The 18,176-nt window shown below is 37.3% G+C and overlaps 5 protein-coding genes across 5 annotated transcripts; 2 read left to right on the top strand and 3 right to left on the bottom strand.

The window, feature by feature from the left end:
* The first annotated feature begins 305 nt into the window (after window positions 1-305).
* On the top strand, window positions 306-2,252 carry LOC117376290 (ras-related protein Rab-27B-like). Its single transcript, XM_033972724.2, has 5 exons — window positions 306-744; window positions 818-903; window positions 1,007-1,110; window positions 1,202-1,325; window positions 1,614-2,252. Exons 1-5 carry the CDS (start codon window positions 592-594, stop codon window positions 1,792-1,794), a joined length of 648 nt encoding a protein of 215 aa, XP_033828615.1. The 5' UTR covers window positions 306-591; the 3' UTR covers window positions 1,795-2,252.
* Window positions 1,896-6,133, bottom strand: LOC117376437 (sia-alpha-2,3-Gal-beta-1,4-GlcNAc-R:alpha 2,8-sialyltransferase-like). Its single transcript, XM_033972919.2, has 4 exons — window positions 5,770-6,133; window positions 5,247-5,369; window positions 4,588-5,145; window positions 1,896-4,489 (listed from the first exon to the last, which is right to left on the bottom strand). The coding sequence occupies exons 1-4, from the start codon at window positions 5,925-5,927 to the stop codon at window positions 4,207-4,209; spliced, it is 1,122 nt and encodes a 373-aa protein (XP_033828810.1). The 5' UTR covers window positions 5,928-6,133; the 3' UTR covers window positions 1,896-4,206.
* Window positions 6,134-6,293: 160 nt separating this feature from the next.
* Window positions 6,294-9,336, bottom strand: LOC117376402 (cyclin-G2-like). The gene is made up of 8 exons (XM_033972870.2): window positions 9,139-9,336; window positions 8,529-8,649; window positions 8,291-8,428; window positions 7,920-8,170; window positions 7,753-7,831; window positions 7,571-7,669; window positions 7,178-7,380; window positions 6,294-6,997 (listed from the first exon to the last, which is right to left on the bottom strand). The coding sequence occupies exons 2-8, from the start codon at window positions 8,646-8,648 to the stop codon at window positions 6,889-6,891; spliced, it is 999 nt and encodes a 332-aa protein (XP_033828761.1). The 5' UTR covers window position 8,649; window positions 9,139-9,336; the 3' UTR covers window positions 6,294-6,888.
* A 166-nt stretch (window positions 9,337-9,502) lies between these two features.
* LOC117376223 (coiled-coil domain-containing protein 158-like) lies at window positions 9,503-16,028 on the top strand. The gene is made up of 19 exons (XM_055224407.1): window positions 9,503-9,575; window positions 10,056-10,162; window positions 10,242-10,408; window positions 10,492-10,586; window positions 10,662-11,105; window positions 11,189-11,299; window positions 11,404-11,482; window positions 11,558-11,677; window positions 11,848-12,063; window positions 12,882-13,118; window positions 13,324-13,492; window positions 13,721-13,873; window positions 14,161-14,273; window positions 14,417-14,572; window positions 14,657-14,743; window positions 14,950-15,080; window positions 15,304-15,366; window positions 15,605-15,669; window positions 15,751-16,028. Exons 6-19 carry the CDS (start codon window positions 11,202-11,204, stop codon window positions 15,849-15,851), a joined length of 1,788 nt encoding a protein of 595 aa, XP_055080382.1. The 5' UTR covers window positions 9,503-9,575; window positions 10,056-10,162; window positions 10,242-10,408; window positions 10,492-10,586; window positions 10,662-11,105; window positions 11,189-11,201; the 3' UTR covers window positions 15,852-16,028.
* zgc:158260 (uncharacterized protein LOC571389 homolog) lies at window positions 15,847-17,235 on the bottom strand. The gene is made up of 3 exons (XM_055224408.1): window positions 17,170-17,235; window positions 16,186-16,516; window positions 15,847-16,113 (listed from the first exon to the last, which is right to left on the bottom strand). Exons 1-3 carry the CDS (start codon window positions 17,214-17,216, stop codon window positions 15,997-15,999), a joined length of 495 nt encoding a protein of 164 aa, XP_055080383.1. The 5' UTR covers window positions 17,217-17,235; the 3' UTR covers window positions 15,847-15,996.
* Between the last annotated feature and the right edge of the window lie 941 nt (window positions 17,236-18,176).

Here is an 18,176-nt window from a genome sequence, read left to right as displayed (position 1 = left end):
CTTCTAGTCACAATCCATCCATTCAAAGCATTAGAGGTCATAAGAAATTCCACTTAACTCATGGTCTGTAAACACAACTGATTTGCTCTTGTTTTACACTTCCCACGGTTACATAAAAAGGAAAGTTTTAACAAATACACACTTCAAGCTGCCTGCTTATATAGTTTAACACAACACACTCTGAATAGCACAGGTTTTCACAATTAATAGGTATATTGCAACAAATACGACAATTTTTAAGAAGTCCAAGCTGTAATGTGACTAACACAATTGTGTGGGAGCTTCACACTTTGTTAAATTATTTGCCCACAGCTCTTTAAGTCAATAAGGGAAATCTGTCTGCTTAACAGGCTGTTTTCCTACTCTGCAGTCAGAAAAGTCTGGGGAGGCATTTGACCGCTCATGTGGAATCCAGCTTAAGTCATGTGCTAGTCTTTCCCGGATCAGTGGCAAAGACTGCACAGTTTTGATGTCCCTCAAAGCTGTTGGTGATGATTTGGTAATGTGGCATTGAAAGTAGTCTTGTTGTCTGCTTGAGTTACTCTTGGCCAAATTGTGTGATATGTAAGATCAAGCACCTAGAAGAATACAATGGCTGATTGGGACTATGATTATCTCATCAAACTTCTGGCACTCGGAGACTCTGGGGTTGGAAAGACCACTTTTCTCTACAGATACACGGACAGCAAGTTCAACCGCAAGTTTACGACAACAGTAGGAATTGACTTCCGGGAAAAAAGAGTGGTGAGTGACCATCAGATTTTTACTTGTAAACATGATTACATAGTGATTTGTTTCACATAGTGTGTACTGTTAGATATACACAGGCACGGGGGCTGATGGAATCACCGAGAGAAACTTTAGGGTTCATCTTCAGCTTTGGGACACAGCTGGACAAGAAAGGTGATGGTGACCTATTTACAATCTTTTGTCTGTAGAATACTGTGTATATATATATATACATATGTATATATAAATATTGCATATGTAACATTTTAATCTACAGATTTCGCAGCCTAACCACAGCATTTTTTAGAGATGCAATGGGCTTTTTGCTGATGTTTGATTTAACTAACCAGCAAAGCTTTCTCAATGTCAGAAACTGGATGAGTAAGTGCTGTTTTACTTTAGCTTTGTATCAATGTGTGATCATAAGTATTTAAAAAAAAACTATGTCAAATGGAATTCCTGTGTGATTCAGGTCAGCTTCAGGCTAATGCATACTGTGACAGTCCAGACATAGTGCTGGTGGGAACCAAAGCTGACCTCCGTGACATGAGAAATGTTCACACCAGGCAGGCCCGGGACCTGGCTGACAGATACAGGTGAGCTGATGATGATGTCAATGCTCCAGGACAAATTTTATTCAAATAGACTCATGAAGCTATTGCTCATATTCCCCTGGGTTTGTTTACGTGCTCATCTGTATTTATGCTCACACTTTTTATTGTTCAACACAAGATGGTGCTGATGATCTGTGCTGAATGCTACTGGAGGCTGAGGGCAGAATGTTTATAGTATTATTAAGTATTATTAACTAAGCTGTTTAGTTCATCAAGTTTTTTGTTTTTTTTTTGTACTAATGTAAAACAAATGTTCCTTATTCCCTTTAGCATTCCCTACTTTGAGACGAGTGCAATGACAGGTGCTGAGGTGGACAAAGCAGTGACTGCTCTTTTGGAGCTTGTAATGAAAAGGATGGAGCAGAGCAGTGGACACGCCTCAGAGCCAAACGGCAGCCCCGCGTCAAGCCACGAGGTGGAGGAGGCTGTTGTCACAAGGAAATGTTGCTAAATATTTGCAAACTGTAAATAAATATTTAATAGTTCAAGTCTAAATCTTCACATGCACAGTTGAATTATCATGATTATTTAGTAAAGAAAAGTAAAGATAATCTCAGAAGAATATGATTTATTGTTCCATTGAGGCATTTATGTAAGAAATACAGGCACATAACATATTTATCATGGAGCATAATTAAACCATTTAGAATTGTATGTATGATTTATGAATGAGGAGAGAAACCCCCTTAAATGTCGTAAATTCATGGCTTACATATAAAAAGCCATGGATTATGTTTTCTGGAACAAGACAGACATGCAGATTGAACAAAGTACAAGACTGTTATATGGCAGTTAAAAATCAATATATTTAATAAATTGTTATGTATATATGTGTTATTGGAATGCACCAATGCATTGTATGTTGATAATTACAGTCATTACAGAGTGTATTATCTTTCAAGATCTATGTAACTTAACATTTAGAAGGTAAACATCTGGCACACATTTCACTCTTATAAATACTTGGAGAACATTCATAAAGTTACAAAAAGTCTACATTACATTGACTTAAATCAGAAGCAGAATATTCTATGCACTTAAAATTGGTGTCACTGCAAAAAGTATTTCACATAACAGAAAATGCAAAGTATGACAGTTTTACTAATCTATAAAAGTTCCAAAATAATACTTCTTTAGATTACATATGAACACAAGGTCTTTGGTGCCCTGCATGCATGCTTAGTACAAAACAAGTACACAAATAAATGGTCACATTTATGTACTGTGTATGATGTATCTGTAGAAGACAGACAAACGTTGGTCAGTGCTGAAAGTGCATCATGTTGAACACATTACTTACAGCAGGAGTTGAATGACAGCGTGGTGCTCTGACAAATGTATCTGCAGCTTTGAGCACGTGTTTGGAAATCATAAGACAGTCATGAGGCTAGCTCTCTATGTTTGGACCCAGTCATCAGTTCCATTTGTTAATCTGCTAGCACTCTGGCACTAAGGGATATTTGTTATTAAGTTGAATAGAGATATAAAACATAAATCTCTTTATTGTATCGTTTTAAGACAAAAATAACTGTAGAAGTTTGGTCCCTTGTTGTAGCCAAAATGTAATTTCAAAAAGTCACTGTAGATTTTGAGTACACAAACGATAAATACAAACAGTACATTTGTTTAAAAAACTTGCCTAAAATATCTGTTAGTGTCTCTCACATGCAATGTCACACTTCATGGATCATGCGTGCAAGATGCCTCAAGTTGCATATATTATTCATTCAAATCATTGCTTATGCCACAGGTGTTTTTGGACTCAAATGTTAGTACGAGTAACATTCACCTATCCAGAATAATGCAAAATAAATATATTCAATTTCTCATGACAAATAAATAATGTTAATTTTGAAATAAATGGTGGAAATCTGTTGAAATTAGCTTGAACTAAGTTTTCATTGAGAAGAAAAAATCAGTTAAACCAACACTGACAATACTGTTACTGAACTCTTAAAGCATCCAAACTCTTCTTTTAAATGTAAATATGTGACACAATCACACAAAATGTCAATAATGTTAATATCATTAGGGTTGCTTCATTAGTTATTATTTATTTGTTCATAATTTCATCTTTCCCACAGTCCTCACCAGTAGGGTTCTGTAGACTCTGCAGTGGAAGTATTACCAAGAGTTTAAGTTGAAGGTGATTCTTTTTGTTCCAAATAAGACACATGATCCCTTTTTTTCAAATGAGGTTACTACTAGTGTAACTTAGATTGAGTTAATGTACCTGTACTATAATCGCACTACCCCAAAATACCCAGAGTCCTGGAATTGTATGGCTGGTTTTGGAATGTTTATTCCAAATGTTATGATAATAGCTGACTTTCACTGTCAAAAAATACAATCTTGTAAACAAAAACATCTTCCAGCGAGAGGAGTGCTGATTGTCTGACATCTGAACAAGGACTAAACAACAAGAAAATCTCCTCTTGAGCTGAGGCATTGAATCAGATTACAAAAACACTGATCTAACTCCTTCCCTGAGATAAGGCAGTGAATTCAGTGTACATAATCGAAACAGTGTTAAATCAGTTTGGAACAATACTATGGGCCTTCTATAGCAGAAAAAAAGAAAAAGAGCTGCTTATGAGATAAATGTAAACAAAAAACATGTAACTGCGGTGTGCCTCGGCTTTTTTTGTAAAACACGAAACATGACCAATATCTGACCACAGCCAAGGCTCATCCCTCCAGCCTGTCTGTCTATTAGACTCAATCCCAACACAATCATGTGAAATTACACTGGGCTGTGAACTTGTATTTGTAAAGAAGGCGCCAAAATGATATTTAACACTGGTCATGCTTTATGAGCAACAGCAGAAGTCCAAAGTGGGTGAGTGTATGTGGGTCACCTTGTCTACGAGCAGTGTGTCAGACTCAGTTTGATCGCACCTTCTCTGTGGAGTTTGTAGAGCAGCTTGAACTCGTTGGGCAGCTGATGAGTCTCCTGCCACTTGGTGGTAAATTTGGTCCCTTTTCTGTCATAATAGTGATATGGCAAGTCCTTTCCAGTGTTGGGGTCCCAGCCAAAAGGCCAGAATCCATAAAGGTGGATCTCATCACACATGGCGGAGGCCAGAGTGTACATGAGGATTCCTGTGCTCAGTCGCTTGGGTGATAAGTTTTTTGTCCTCCAATATCTGTGAATCAAACAGTTATTTGGTAAATTAATGATATGAACAGCCTACTTACAGATTTGAATAATAAACCAACGTGCAACTTATGTATAACTACTTACTTATTTACATCATGCATGATATTCCCTGGCCAGGCCAGTTCCACCTTCAGCTGCCCCTTGTGCTCCACAAAAAAGTCCACCAGGGTCCTGGTGACAGTGGCTGAGGTGTGAAGAAAGAAGGCTGGTATCCACAGAATGGCTCCTTCCAACTTCTTCAGGTTTAAGAAAAAGTTATTCCTGTCTTGGATGGTCAGCAGGTTGTTGTAGTACCTCTCCAGGATGCTGGGGTTAAAGGTAGTTAGATTTGTCTTTTTGCCCACATCTTTGGAGTAAACCTCAGTTGGTGCAAAGTTGCAGCGGAAAACAAAATCAGCCTGGTCAATTTCTGGGCCACAGTGGCTATCGGTCAGGATCCCACTGTTCCCCACCACAGAGCACACGCTGTAGTGCTTGTTAAGTATGGGGGATGTGTCCGGAAGCAGAGATTTGAAGTTGTTGCTTATGGAGAAGACATACTTGTGGCTGGAATAGTCAAAGTGCATTAGCTGGCCCACACGCACACTGTCCTTTGTCAGGCTGAAGTTGCTGGAAATGTCAATATAACTAAATATATCTTTCCTGAAAAAGAAATGAAAACATCTGAGAACCAATCAGAGACTCTTTAATAAGAGATTTCAGTGGCACTTTAAAGGTCACATTATGTGTGACACATATATTACCTTTGCTGATAGAACGCAGTCTTGTTGAACTTCCACTTGTACGGTTTGCCCTGTAGTTCTTCGTTTAGGGCAGTAGTCAGTGGAATAAAGGAAGGATCCAGGAAATTCATGGCAAACTGAGATCTAAAAGGAAAGACGTTCTGTTAATTCACATGGACAGATTAACTACATGCTCTAAGAGTAAGAGTAAGAGTAAGAGTAAGAGTAAGAGTAAGAGTAAGAGTAAGAGTAAGAGAGTTATTTTGGAACTCGTGATGACGCTTATCCTCCAAACAGCACATATTATTTAACGATCATTCTTCTGAATTATAAAGGCTAATATCCATGGACTGGTGGATATGGGACATTATCAGCACCTTGGACAGTTGCAGTTTATATTTACACACTGCCCTGCCCCTGCAGCAGAATAAGTCTCAGTCAGATTTATTGCCTGGACAGTGAACACTCAGGCACGTTCTGTTTTCTGTCTCCATCATCACACACAGGCCAGAGCAGGTCCTGCACACTGATGAACACTACTCACCTAAATCCTGCGTGAAACATGATCCTCGGGCCTCCCATGTAGTATTTGGAGGATGTGAAGAGGTTGTCTTTTCTTAGCGACACATAACTGATGAGAGAGAGAATGAGCACTGCGACGCACAGGATCACCAGTCCCAGGGCTTTGGCGATGCGGACCATCTTGGTGTTTTCATTCCTCGGTCACAGCTGGAGCAAAGCGGTGTTTTTCTCTTCAATAAACGCAGGACTCCTCACCACACAACATTTAACAAAAGTGCGCATTGGTTTAAACATAAGGACAGGTCTGAAGTCTTACGTCTGCCTTACATCCAGTTTGCAGATAAAAAAAAATCCGATCCAGGCGCACTGCTCCAGCCTTTACTCCCAAGATGTGTTATACTGAAAAAACACCAGGGGGCGCTAAAGGCCAGGGAGGGAATTTACCAAAAATATACAAACACAAGCACAAAGAGATCCTTATGCAGTGATAAATGGATGCGCCTAAAATAGTGGCCAAGTGACTATAAAAAGCTGCGTTATAGAAATAAATATGAAAAAAGTATTTTAATAATATTGCATTAACAATACACATTTTACAGGGTGCACAAAACATAGATTTTTTTTTTCGTTTTTACAAATTATATACATTTTTTCAACATTTTTACAGCTTATACTGGTACAACCATTCATAAGTTTCATATACTCCATGCACTTACTCTAGTAGTACTAGTATTACCATCCTATAATGTCACATACATCTAACACTCATACAGGTATTATTGAAACATTGCCAAAGTACAGAGTAAATGCAGTTATTTGTTTAATTGTCATTTCATTTATCGCAAACCTCAAAAATGTCCCTTGTGCTTCGTATTTATTTGGAATGTGCCAGAGTTAGACACAAACAAAAAGCCTCTTAGAATAGACGGTTGCATTTAAGCTGCCAAGATATTGCAATTTTAAATGATATGCATAACACCAAAATCAACCAACTTTCAACTTTAAAAAATACAGGCACTTGATGACATTCACATGCCACCTGTCATTTCCACAGCACAACTCGCAGACCTTCAAAGTATTAGCTTTTTTAACTTGCATTACAATTTAGGGTGAGACAAACATAGCTACTAGAACTGCCACATTATTTTCTGCATTTCAAAAACGAAGTAGGAAAGAAAGATCCTTCTCCATCACTTCCTGGAGAACCACATGGACTCTCTTCTCCACTGCTTATATCCTCATAGGAGTCACTAGAAAGAAATGCACAAAAGTATGAATATGTGTGCAGCAAGGACGTTGCTGCCATGGACCAGAATAGATAATAATCAGAGATCCACTTAAACCCACTAAGGGTAGACGCTGTATAATAAGACGGCTTTAAGATATCTCATTGTATTGTATTGCAATATACTATATACATGTATTCTCACCTTTCAATTTCATCCCAGTTTCCCTCAGGGATGGTTGGCAGGATGGGGACCCTGAAATGATTGGCCTGAAGACTTTGAGCCGTTCTCCTTGAAACAATCCATACCAGCTTCCTATGGTCGGGCTTGACACACTCACTTGAGCAGTATGCTGCCATGCAGCGAGCCACCAGCTCTTTCCAGTGCAAAAGCAAACTGTCACTTATCTATGGTGTAGAAAAAAAACATGCAACTTTTACAATTTATATACACACCCACACACACACACATGTGTAATAATTTAAGACATGTGACGTAGAAGCTTTATGTCTTATAACGAAAATATATTTGGAATGTAATTGGGATTTAATGGGATATACACATACACACATGTCACACAATAAATGTGTGACATACCTTAAGGTGCCTTTGGAACTGCTGAACAGTCTTGGACATGGTCATAGACTTAAGTGTTTCAATCTCATGGGCAATAAGGGCAAGTGCCAGCACAGATGGCTGTCAAAGTAAAGAAATAAAGAAAAAAATCAGAAATGATCAGACCTGAAACTGAACTACTATATGATCAACTTAGTGCCTACTTTTGCTTTTGAGAAAACAAGGCGACATAAACAGGCTTTCAGCTGGGCTTCCAGTCTCACAATGCTTGGCATCTCCTCCCTTAAATACAAAATCCTGTTGTGATGCTGCAAGCCTTTTCACAACAGTGTGATTTATAATGCATATAATGCATGTAAGTGGTGCTGACCTTGGGGAAATCATGGACGTAAAGGCTCTATAATAAAGGTGTAGGAATGTTAAGGCCGTCACAGCTTTTGGCTCCACACTCAACTTCTCAGAGATGATCTTCTCCATACGACCAAGATCTGACACAGTGAACTTGCTTTGGCTGATCCGGATGAGTTCATGAGTAGGTGAAATATTGTTCTCTTCCTCTACCATTTTAGCTGCAATGTGTAGACAGCAAACTCCAATGCAGGGCAAGTGTTTGGGCTGCACCTGTCAAAATAACACATTAGCAACACATTGACATCACAAGACTAAAGCACTAACAGCACAACCAGAAAGAGAGAGCTTCCATTTCTAAATGCTAACACTTTTTACACAGAGATGTCCTACCTTCATAATAGTAAGAAATCTGTCCAGCAAATTAACAGACTGAACAAATGTCTGTGTGCTATAGCCAAAGAAACTGGTCAGGCTCCATAGATCTTCCACTCTGGTGTCTCTGGATTTTGCTGAGACACCATTATGACCCTGAAATTGTAACAGTAGTAATAAGAATGACATAATACAATAAATACAGTTGCAAAATGGAAAGGTAACCCAAAAATGCAAAAGTGTGTCCTCGGTTTACCTCTGTGAGTGATTCCATCAGCTTGAGGCCAGATTCCCTGGGAAGAAAGTTGGTCTCTTTGGCACAACATAACTTCAGCTCCTTCAAGAGTGAAGTATCCAGGCCTTGGAGATCCCTCATTCTGCAAAACATAACGTTTTAAGTGGTGTTATTTGCACCAAATTGCTAAATATAAGTAAGCAGTAGCAAAATGAACAGATCTAAATACAGACCAGGGTCCCAAACCACACCCCCTTGGACAAAGGGGTGTGGCATTTGAAAATGAATACTACTACAACCCGTATCCTCACAAAAAGGGAATGTATGTGGGAATAATAGCGTTATAAATATGTACAAAGCGGCTGATATCGTCTCTTTAAAAGTACTATACAACACACATCATAAAGAGAAGGGGAGAAGGGGGGAGAATGTAGGTCATTCTTCTATAAACGCTTTAAAGGAAGTAAAAACAAAGATTAGCGTTAAAATAAGTGATCCATCCCAAGGTATATACGATTTAAAGCATAACAGAACAACACAAATCAACCATTTTTAATCCAAAGTCGTTTAAATTTAGGTTTTGTCTCGACACCAGCTTCCCCCTGAGATAACCGCTCGTCTGTGGCCTTACCTTGGCCAAAGGCTTGTGGAAGGTGGAAGCTGTGAGAAAGAATATAGCTTTGTACACTTCAGACATGTTGAACATCCATTTTATCTGTGAGGTTCGGAAAATCTGCTTCGAAAACCTGCGTTCTCCTCTCGCAGCCCCAGATTCACTACTGAAAAACAGCCTAGCATACGCCCCGCCTACAGTTTTTCACAAACAAACGGATATGTTCTGTAACTACGTTTCCCATCATGCAACAGTTCTTGGCGTACGTTCTACGTCATTGTTGTCGCGTCGCTGTAAAAATAGAAAAGGGCGGCAACCTTAAAGTTTTAATATAAAATGTGTTCCTTTGGATATTTAATTTGTAACTTTGAATAGCATATATGTGACATTTTTAGTTGACTAATGTCTAACTTATCAAGCATGGATTCACGCTAAATTTGGATTCCGTTGTCATGGTAATCAGCCCACAGTTTAATGCTAGCTGTTAACGTTAGCTACTTATACTAACAGTTAATGTAGCTAGCAGTTTAGAGCCTTAAAATCACACTGCGTTAGGACACCGATGTATATTGTCAAATTTATCACCCGGACGCTTGTAATATGCTCTTATGGATAAGTTACCAGAAACGGTAACTTTTGGTAAGAAAGCAAATGACAATGTTAATGTGTACTTAACATTTGTTACATTCTCACAAATCAGTTAGCTATTATATGTTCTCCATAGTGACTATTATGTGTGATTTTAATGTTTATTTAAATAGGTTACCACTGTTCTACGAGCAACCAAAGCTCTCAATCCAGTTTGTCACTAAACCAAATAAGGTAGATTTAACATGAACACTCAGTTTATTGTTCACAGGAGCATTGTATAACATTCAGGAAAACGCAAGATAGCAAGTCTTTTTTTTTTTTTTTTTTTTTTTAAATGTTATCAGTTTGGAGCTGGATAAGTGCACAAAAGAGTCACAACTGCTTCAAGATGTGTTGGAAAATGCTACTGAATGGAGTTGGGGTGCCCATATTAATGACTTGTATAATGTTGGTAAGTGAATGAACTCTGGTTATTATTATTTTTTTTTACATATCCAGTGACACAGTCTGCATTATAACCATGGTTGCAGGTAGTGGTCTTGGAGAATTAGCCCACAACAAAACCGTTACAACAGACCCTGACCAACAGGTAATAGCCCCAGGAGCATTAAAGTCCTCTGGAATATCTAAATATTCTGAGTTTGATAATGAAATGGATGGATGTATTCAGCAGCTGGAAATCTTAGAAATGAATGAGGTGTGTATTTAGTTATGATAATGCTTCCAGTCTTGTTAGTATTAAAAAGAATTAATGCAATGTGTTGTCTAATGTATATGAAGCCATCTGGACAACAAGATACTCTTAAAGATCCACTGGTGGATATGCTTACAGAGTTCCAGAAAGTCCAAATGAACAAAAATCTGTCTGAGCTTAGGTGAATTATTTATTTATGTATTTTTGTTTTGAAAAACAGCAAAATATCTTTGACCCACAGATGTCTTATTTGTAGATTGAAGGACTCAGAGAACCATGTTGAAGAAATGGAGAAGATGTTGCACCTTCTGGAGGAAGTCCAAATTACAAAATTGTGTGGAGACCAAAGGCTGCAAAAGACTGAAGAGGAAGTTTTTAAACTTAACAGGAAAATAAGAGCACTGGAAAAGATGTTACAGGAGCACCATACAAAGTGTCCTCTTGAGGAACATTGGAGGCTCTACAGTGATGAAAAGGCAGATGATGAAACTCTGAGGCTGCTCCATCCACCTGCTCAAAATTATTTTAATAAGGAATCTGAAGAACTGAATACAAATAAATTGGTTAGAAATTTTCAAAGATCTGATTGCAGTCTAGTACTTTTACTACTACTACTATGACAAATTTAGTAAGATATTCCCCTTTCATCTTTCTGATAGCCTAGACCTCAAGAATGTGTGGGGGTAAATAAGGAAGAATGGTAATGGATACATTTTATATTTTGATTTGTAAACCCATTTTAATCTTTTTGAATGTAATACATTGGATAACACTCATTAACAGTGTGGTGACGCTGATGGATTGCATTGGCCAGGAGATGGCAGTGTTGTCTGACAAATTAAGTTCCTCTACAAGCAGTAGTGAAAGTCTAGTTGTTAAGCTGGGGCTTTTGAAGTAAGTAAACATGCAGCTTTTATTTAAACATTTACAAAGATTTGTTACATTTTGAATTTTTTAAATTTTAATTTAATTTTAATTTATTTTTTTTACATCTTAAGAAAACTTGTAGAAAAGCAATTACTACATGATGCTCAGGTCTTTGAACTCAGGAAGACTCTCTCTAGTTATGAAAAGAAGGTAAAGCAATATTGACATTTGGCTTGCAGCCAGTGACTACTTTGTTATCTAAAATTATGTGTTGTCTGATTTTAGTTTAGTTTTCTAGAAGAACATCTTACTTGTCTTCAGTCGCAACTTTTGAAAGCTCAGGAAGAAAAGGCAAAATTAGTTGAGCAGCCACACAAGCCCAAGGACTCCTTAAAGAAAAATAAGGTATTTCATACATTGATAATAATATAAGCCTTTCATATAACATCACAATACAAGCATTTCAAAATAAGGGAATCATCCTGTTTCTAACTCACCTAAGATGTAGAAAGAACAACTTACGTAAATTGGGGTTCAAGAACAATAAAAAATTAATACACAGTTTTTGTTTCTAGACATTCTCTGAGCATCAGCAGTTTGGGCACCAACAGGACATGAGCATCCTAAAAGAACAACTCTCTGTGGCATTGGAGCAGCTTCAGAGAGCTGAGGAGGAGAAGACCCATCTTCAGGCTTTGTTAGAGTGCAGGACTCAAGAAGGAAATAAATCTCAAGAACTCTTGGCAAACAAAAAGGTGGAACTGAAGCTCAAGCAGCAACAATCTGAGCAGGTAATGTACTGTCTGAATAGCCTGGCAACCAGGCTGGAATCTGGTAGCTCTTCTTCCTCATTCAATTTTTTTCACTGATGGGAACAATAGTTGTGAAGTAACAAATCAGACAACATTGCCCTAGCAAGGCTACAAAAACACAAAAAATGTTATGTCATTCATCCTCAATCTCCATTACTATATATATATATATATATATATATATATATATATATATATATATATATATATATATATATATATATATATATATATATATATATATATATATATATATATATATATATATATATGGGCATATGGGCATATTTAACAGAATTAAGGGCTGAAATGATTAAACTCACTGAGGCCCCTTGTGGCATAACTATTCTCTTAAGTTTTAACAAAAAAGCTAGTTGGGGTTGCATTAAATAAGTGTTTTGTTTTTATTAATCAGTTATAAATTGGACCTAATGAAGCTTAATCTTGATGAGATACTTTCAGGAAAAAGACATTAATTTAAAAAAACAAAATCTACATGTTCACTCAATTTTAGATGAACATTATTTAAATAATTCAATAGTTGAGACAAATCCAGTAGTGCATTTTGTGGTCCAATTTGGTGGATGCAGTTGCATATTGGTTATAATTAGATGCTTCCCCAGGTTGTGGAATGCTTCCTGTTTATTTGTGACAGCTAAGGTTAAAGAGGGTGAAGGTTGAATCACCTCCAATGGCATATTTTTTTTGATAAGTCTGTTCCTTTGAGGGTGAAACAAGTGTCAATCTGTGAGCTGTGTGTCATTTTCTTATACTGTTTAATTTAATGTTTGTCACAGCACATGGCCTCAATGATTGAGGCTAGAGACCAGTGTCAGAAGTTGCAAACAGACATAGAGGCTCTGAAGAAGAAGCTGCGAAACAACGAAAAAATAAATGAAACCCTTAGGTACCAGCTCAAACACAATATTCAACAGGCAGAACAGTACAATGGCACTTCTCAAAACCTCCATCAGGAAATCCACCTCCTCAGTGACCAGCTAAACCACCTCAAAGTGGACATTCTGCGCCTCCGGGTGAGTGCATGAAAGGAGGGAAAAAAAGACTAAAGTTTAGATAATATAAATTAATGGCATAGGTTCCTTACAGACAGGAGGTGCAGTAATTAGCTGTGTTTTACTGAGTTTACTGTATGATACAAATTCTACATTTATTCTGCGACAACAAAACGTGAACATTCTAAAATTGTGTTGATTTTATTTCAATTTAATATTTGACTAGGCTGAATTAGAGTATTACAAGGCAAACCTGGCTGCTGTTGAACATGAAAAGCACAAACTACAGGCCTCTGAAGCTGAGCATGGTCGCCGTGTCCAGGAGGAGATTCTGGCTAAAGAGCAGCTCAGTATCAAGCTGGAGAAGCAAGGCATGCGGTTACTCAGTCTTACTGGTGAGTTATATATTATGCTATATCTATTGCAATAAAATATTTCTTCCTAACCCTTAACTTGTTTATTTTTGGAAAAATCTCTATGTTGTATTAAAACAACAATCATCAATGTTTGGTGTGTTTACTTTGTCCACCCAGCACTACTTGTGTTGTATGTGTTGGCCTGTAGGTTAATGTGTGCTTCTCTCTGTGGAAATAATGCTTCTGTTTATCTGGGCATACTTTCAGAGGAACATAAGGAGCTACAGCTGCACTACAGCTGTATGAACAAGGAGAAGGAGGGTGTGGTCCTCCAGCTCCAGAGCCATCTGAAAAATGTCCAGACAGAACTAGACCAGGCCAAGAGCACTTTGAGGACACTTCAACAAAAAGACAACCATGGTAGATAAATTGTGTAATAGTTTAGCTGAACGTCTAATGCATCTTCTTTGGTTCTTTGTTGTACAGGCAATTATGAAGATAACAGGGAATTACTCCTTAGATATCATTTTTAACCAGCACCATATGCAGAGATATATTCCAAGAGATTCTGATGATGAAAGAGTTGGATCGTGTAAAATAGAGATATGGTTTCTCATAGCTTTTTAATTTCTCTTGAAGATGACATATTGTTTTGTCTCTCCAAGGTACTTTATTCTATAACAGCATACTGTTTTTATTTCTTACAGGACTCCAAATGGCCCAGAGCATGCAGAAGGAGATCACTGATAGAAGAAGACAGATTGACTGTCTGCAAAGCAAGATCCAAAATCTAGAGGAGACAAAAGAGAAACTTTGTCAGGTAAAATATGAAAGATTACAAGTATCCTATCTCTGGTCTAGATAGAAAGTAAAAGGGCCGTCCACTAATACTTATTGTAATAGCTCTGAGGACTTGCTATAGTAGATTATAATACTTGTTCTATGATCACTTTACATTTGAAGGAGAAGCTATATCAGGACTTTGAAAACAAGCGACAGTTTCAGGAACTTGCACTGGTTAAAACTGAGAAGAAACACCTCGTCAAGGAGCTAGAGGCTGTAAAATCAAGAGACAAATATTTAAGGAAGAGAATAAGTGAACTTGAAGCACTTCATAAGGTATGGGTGTGAGTGTTGATTGTTGTGACCTACTATTGTACTCTACCATTGTCGGTTATAGCTGCATACCTTTATTCTTAAAAGATGTCCGGGAGTGTTGAAGGCTGCCAGGAATTTATCCAGCTGCAGGAGTATTATCGCCTTAAGCTCAAGCATACCTTAGGCCTGAAGGTACTACTTGCTCCAGTCTGTTTTTCTTATTCTTGTATGATCATTCTCCTAACACTTTCATCTATAAGTCTAACTGAAGCTACCAGCATCTTTTTTCAAATATTTTTGTTCCATTATGTACACAAAACTGAGTGTTGAGTGTTTGTAGGAGATAAGAGGCAGTATAACAACTTAAACTTGCATTACTGTATTTTATTTGAACACAGCAGGACAGTCCCTCCTTAGATGTCGGGACTCTACTATTCAAAGAGCAACATGAAGTCAAGAAGCACCGACCGCACACCGTTAATACCACTGATGCCAACAGTGTCTGTAGGAGGGTGAAAAGTGCTGCATTGTACGTTTGCTTCTATTCCCACACATTGGAAGAATTAGCTTTGTTCAGACCCTAGCTGAAGTAACTTGGGAAAGTTATGTCATTTAAATAATAAAATAAGCAGCAAGTCATTTAGGTGGGGAGGGGTTAGAGTTGTGTCCTTTCACTCACTATACTTCTACAAAAGCTATACTGTTGATTGATACAAAACTTTTATTTGTGTTTTTTGATTCTTTTTGTACAGAAGTTCTACTGACGTAACCGAAATACAAGGTGGCACCCAGCTGGAAAGAAAAGCCAGTAGGAGGTAAGAGAGAGACACTTTGTGTGTAATGTTTGTCTGAGACATGCGTGGTAACAATTGAGAAAGCTCATCATCTTTTAAATGTTAGTGTTATTACTAGAAAAACTACATTGGAAAAGTGTCTTGGAGCTTGACTCCGATGAGGCCTTCTCCACTTAAAAGAATGTCTAAAAATTGCTTTACATAATCTTTCATTGCATGAGAAGTAATTGGTTTAAATTTTTGTGTAAATTGTATACAGTGAATCACATCATCTGAAGGCCCCTAAGCCAAAGGAAACAGTAAACTACAATCTATTCAGTCAAGGTAAGTTTTATTCTTATTCATTAGACAACTTGAATTTCATGTCAGTTCATTTTAGTGACCGTAACTTTTCATTTTTTCCAGAGCCTCTTACATCAACTCCTTCAGCAACTATGACCAGTCCACAGCTGCTCGGTCGCAGGTCACCTGTCCACACACTGCTCACCTCTATCCCAAACAGTTAACGCATAGTTATTATAGCTTCATATCATGTGCACCTATAGTATATAGGTTTATGTTTTATACCTTTTACAACATTTTACACAATATTGCTCTATTAAGTTAGATTAGATAATTAACTATTATTGCAATTTTGCTCATGTTGTTTGATTACTGATTTTTCTCATCTTTTTCCATATATTCAAAAGGAAAAGATGTCACATTTTGTGGATTGTTGTTGTGCGGAGATGTATCCGGGCACAAAACTGAGAGCACTTTATCAAAAACCTATAAAGAAAAACATTTTTTTAAACAAATATTATATAAAATAAAAATATATTTAGTTTTTATCTGTCTTACCTCTGGTGACATATAGTCCTTGTACTGTTGGTATTGGGCCAAAGGCTGTCTGAGTTCATCCTCCACTGCTGCAACATATTCTCTTCGTCTCTGTTTCTGGACCATTTGCCTGGAGAAGCATGCATGCTTCATAGAGACGGCCTGTTTAGGCATTTGGGTGGAGGTGAAAATGCAGTGGTGTTTTAGATTGGTAGTAAATGTAACAGGTGAGATGCCCACATGAGCCCAGGATGGAGCTGAAGAGCTGTCATCTGTGGCCTTGTACCAGTGGAGTGAAGGAAACCCTGACGTTGATGGTTTTAAATACTTTGTCTGCAGCCTCTCCTTATACCTGCAAGTGAGGTAAAAAAAAAAAAAATTGACATCTCTAGGTGCACTGTGTAGCTTTTCTGGCCACCCGCTTGTCTCCATGGAGATGTTATTGCACTGCCCGTGTTGTTGTCTATTTACATGAAGACAAGGAGGTGACGATCTTGTCCTAGACCCCCCCAAAAGTAAGTCACATCTCCATAGTTACATAGTGTATGTTTAAATTCAAAATTCTATCATTTTACATATATATGTAAACAATTACAAATGGAAGTAATTGCCTCAGTAACATAGAAACAACAGTCATCTTATTTCCTTGACAACCAAAGCCCTATGTAACTGTGACTTGTACACTTTTTGTGCATATGTAATGTAGGGCAAACTATAGTTGGATGTACTGGAATGGGAATAGGATCCATTTGCTTTCAACAAGGAACGTAAATCATCTATCCCTTGACACAAACATGCACACACCATTTCTGCCATGGTAAAGATAGCTAAACATGTGCTATATGAAGCCAAAGCTATATTGGTCGTGTAGCCTACTTTTGAGGGCAGACAGATGGGCTGATTCTTAGGTAAAGTGGTCTATATAGGCCTATGTGAATGTGAAAAAATTACTTAATCCACTATGTTGACCTAACTTAATATTTTCAAATATGAAAATAAACTTACCATGGAAATAAAGCCTGCTTTTGCCCTGTTTCCATTACTTGTCTCATCACCTTCTGTTCTCTTCTGTTATTAGGTTACTATGGCAACGACAACAACACAGTAGTGATTTGGAGAAGGTTGTAAAACACTACCATATATTTACACAGAATAATAAATAGTGATACAGTCTGTTTAACATGTCAACAGACAGCTTTGTAAATATGAGGTTAAACATAATTAACTCATCTGGGTGGATTACGCATTTTATTTTTAATTAATAAATTTACTAAGCATATTTTTATGTAGGCTACTGAGCACTGTTATAAAGAATATCACTAGACAAGAAAGTCTGTTTTAAATATACAGAGGAGAATTACATAAAGTCATGTTGGACACTAGAGGGCTGTCACTGCATAACTGTAACAGTAAAATATCAGGGGCTGAATGCAGTTTTTCATTTTGGGGCAATGACAAGGCACAGTTCTTTCAGTTGACATTGTACCACTGATGTTATTGTGTTTTTCGTGATCACTTCAGTAAAGCATTTTATATTTCATCAATTGTAAGTTTATGAATCATGTTGATGTTTAGTTTTGTACAGTTTAACTTTGGCTAAACCTGCTGAACTTAATCTCACGCCAACCTCATCAGGGCCAGTGAATTAAATAATTACACAAAGTTGAGATCTTAAGGCCACCCCTTTTAAACATAATTGGGAAAACCCCACAAGCACATACCGTTTTCTTCAAAGCTAAACTCTATTTATAGTGACAAAATAATTTCACAAACTTGTATCTATGCGGTTATTTAATTTTCAATTTTAGAATGTTTTGCTTGCAACACTGAGCTTTTTCTGAGTCACATTAGGATTTGACAGTGGAAGAAAAGACAAAACATTTAATACGACAAACTATTTTCAAATAATTACTAGTATTAAAAAAAGATTTTAGTCTGGTGCCAATATTAGTCCTAAACTTAACTCAGTCATTGTAATAAAAAGCCATTGTGCAGCAGTTTGATGAATAGAA

The sequence above is a fragment of the Periophthalmus magnuspinnatus genome, chromosome 9, assembly GCF_009829125.3.
Source record: "Periophthalmus magnuspinnatus isolate fPerMag1 chromosome 9, fPerMag1.2.pri, whole genome shotgun sequence".
NCBI lineage: Eukaryota > Metazoa > Chordata > Actinopteri > Gobiiformes > Gobiidae > Periophthalmus > Periophthalmus magnuspinnatus.
This window is presented reverse-complemented; position numbering and strand designations above follow the sequence as displayed.

Coding starts and splice junctions, on each gene's coding strand:
- LOC117376290 (XM_033972724.2), top strand. CDS start 592: ATGGCTGATTGGGACTATGATTATCTCATCAAACTTCTGGCACTCGGA. Junction 745..817: donor ACTTCCGGGAAAAAAGAGTG/GTGAGTGACCAT, acceptor GTGTACTGTTAG/ATATACACAGGCACGGGGGC. Junction 1,326..1,613: donor GACCTGGCTGACAGATACAG/GTGAGCTGATGA, acceptor TATTCCCTTTAG/CATTCCCTACTTTGAGACGA.
- LOC117376437 (XM_033972919.2), bottom strand. CDS start 5,927: ATGGTCCGCATCGCCAAAGCCCTGGGACTGGTGATCCTGTGCGTCGCA. Junction 5,146..5,246: donor ACTGCGTTCTATCAGCAAAG/GTAATATATGTG, acceptor TTTCTTTTTCAG/GAAAGATATATTTAGTTATA. Junction 4,490..4,587: donor ATCATGCATGATGTAAATAA/GTAAGTAGTTAT, acceptor TTTGATTCACAG/ATATTGGAGGACAAAAAACT.
- LOC117376402 (XM_033972870.2), bottom strand. CDS start 8,648: ATGAGGGATCTCCAAGGCCTGGATACTTCACTCTTGAAGGAGCTGAAG. Junction 8,429..8,528: donor TGATGGAATCACTCACAGAG/GTAAACCGAGGA, acceptor TTACAATTTCAG/GGTCATAATGGTGTCTCAGC. Junction 7,832..7,919: donor ACGTCCATGATTTCCCCAAG/GTCAGCACCACT, acceptor TTTGTATTTAAG/GGAGGAGATGCCAAGCATTG.
- LOC117376223 (XM_055224407.1), top strand. CDS start 11,202: ATGGATTGCATTGGCCAGGAGATGGCAGTGTTGTCTGACAAATTAAGT. Junction 13,493..13,720: donor GCGGTTACTCAGTCTTACTG/GTGAGTTATATA, acceptor GCATACTTTCAG/AGGAACATAAGGAGCTACAG. Junction 15,081..15,303: donor AGGGTGAAAAGTGCTGCATT/GTACGTTTGCTT, acceptor CTTTTTGTACAG/AAGTTCTACTGACGTAACCG.
- zgc:158260 (XM_055224408.1), bottom strand. CDS start 17,216: ATGAGACAAGTAATGGAAACAGGGCAAAAGCAGGCTTTATTTCCATG. Junction 16,517..17,169: donor AAGCAGGCTTTATTTCCATG/GTAAGTTTATTT, acceptor CCTCACTTGCAG/GTATAAGGAGAGGCTGCAGA. Junction 16,114..16,185: donor AGGACTATATGTCACCAGAG/GTAAGACAGATA, acceptor TTTTCTTTATAG/GTTTTTGATAAAGTGCTCTC.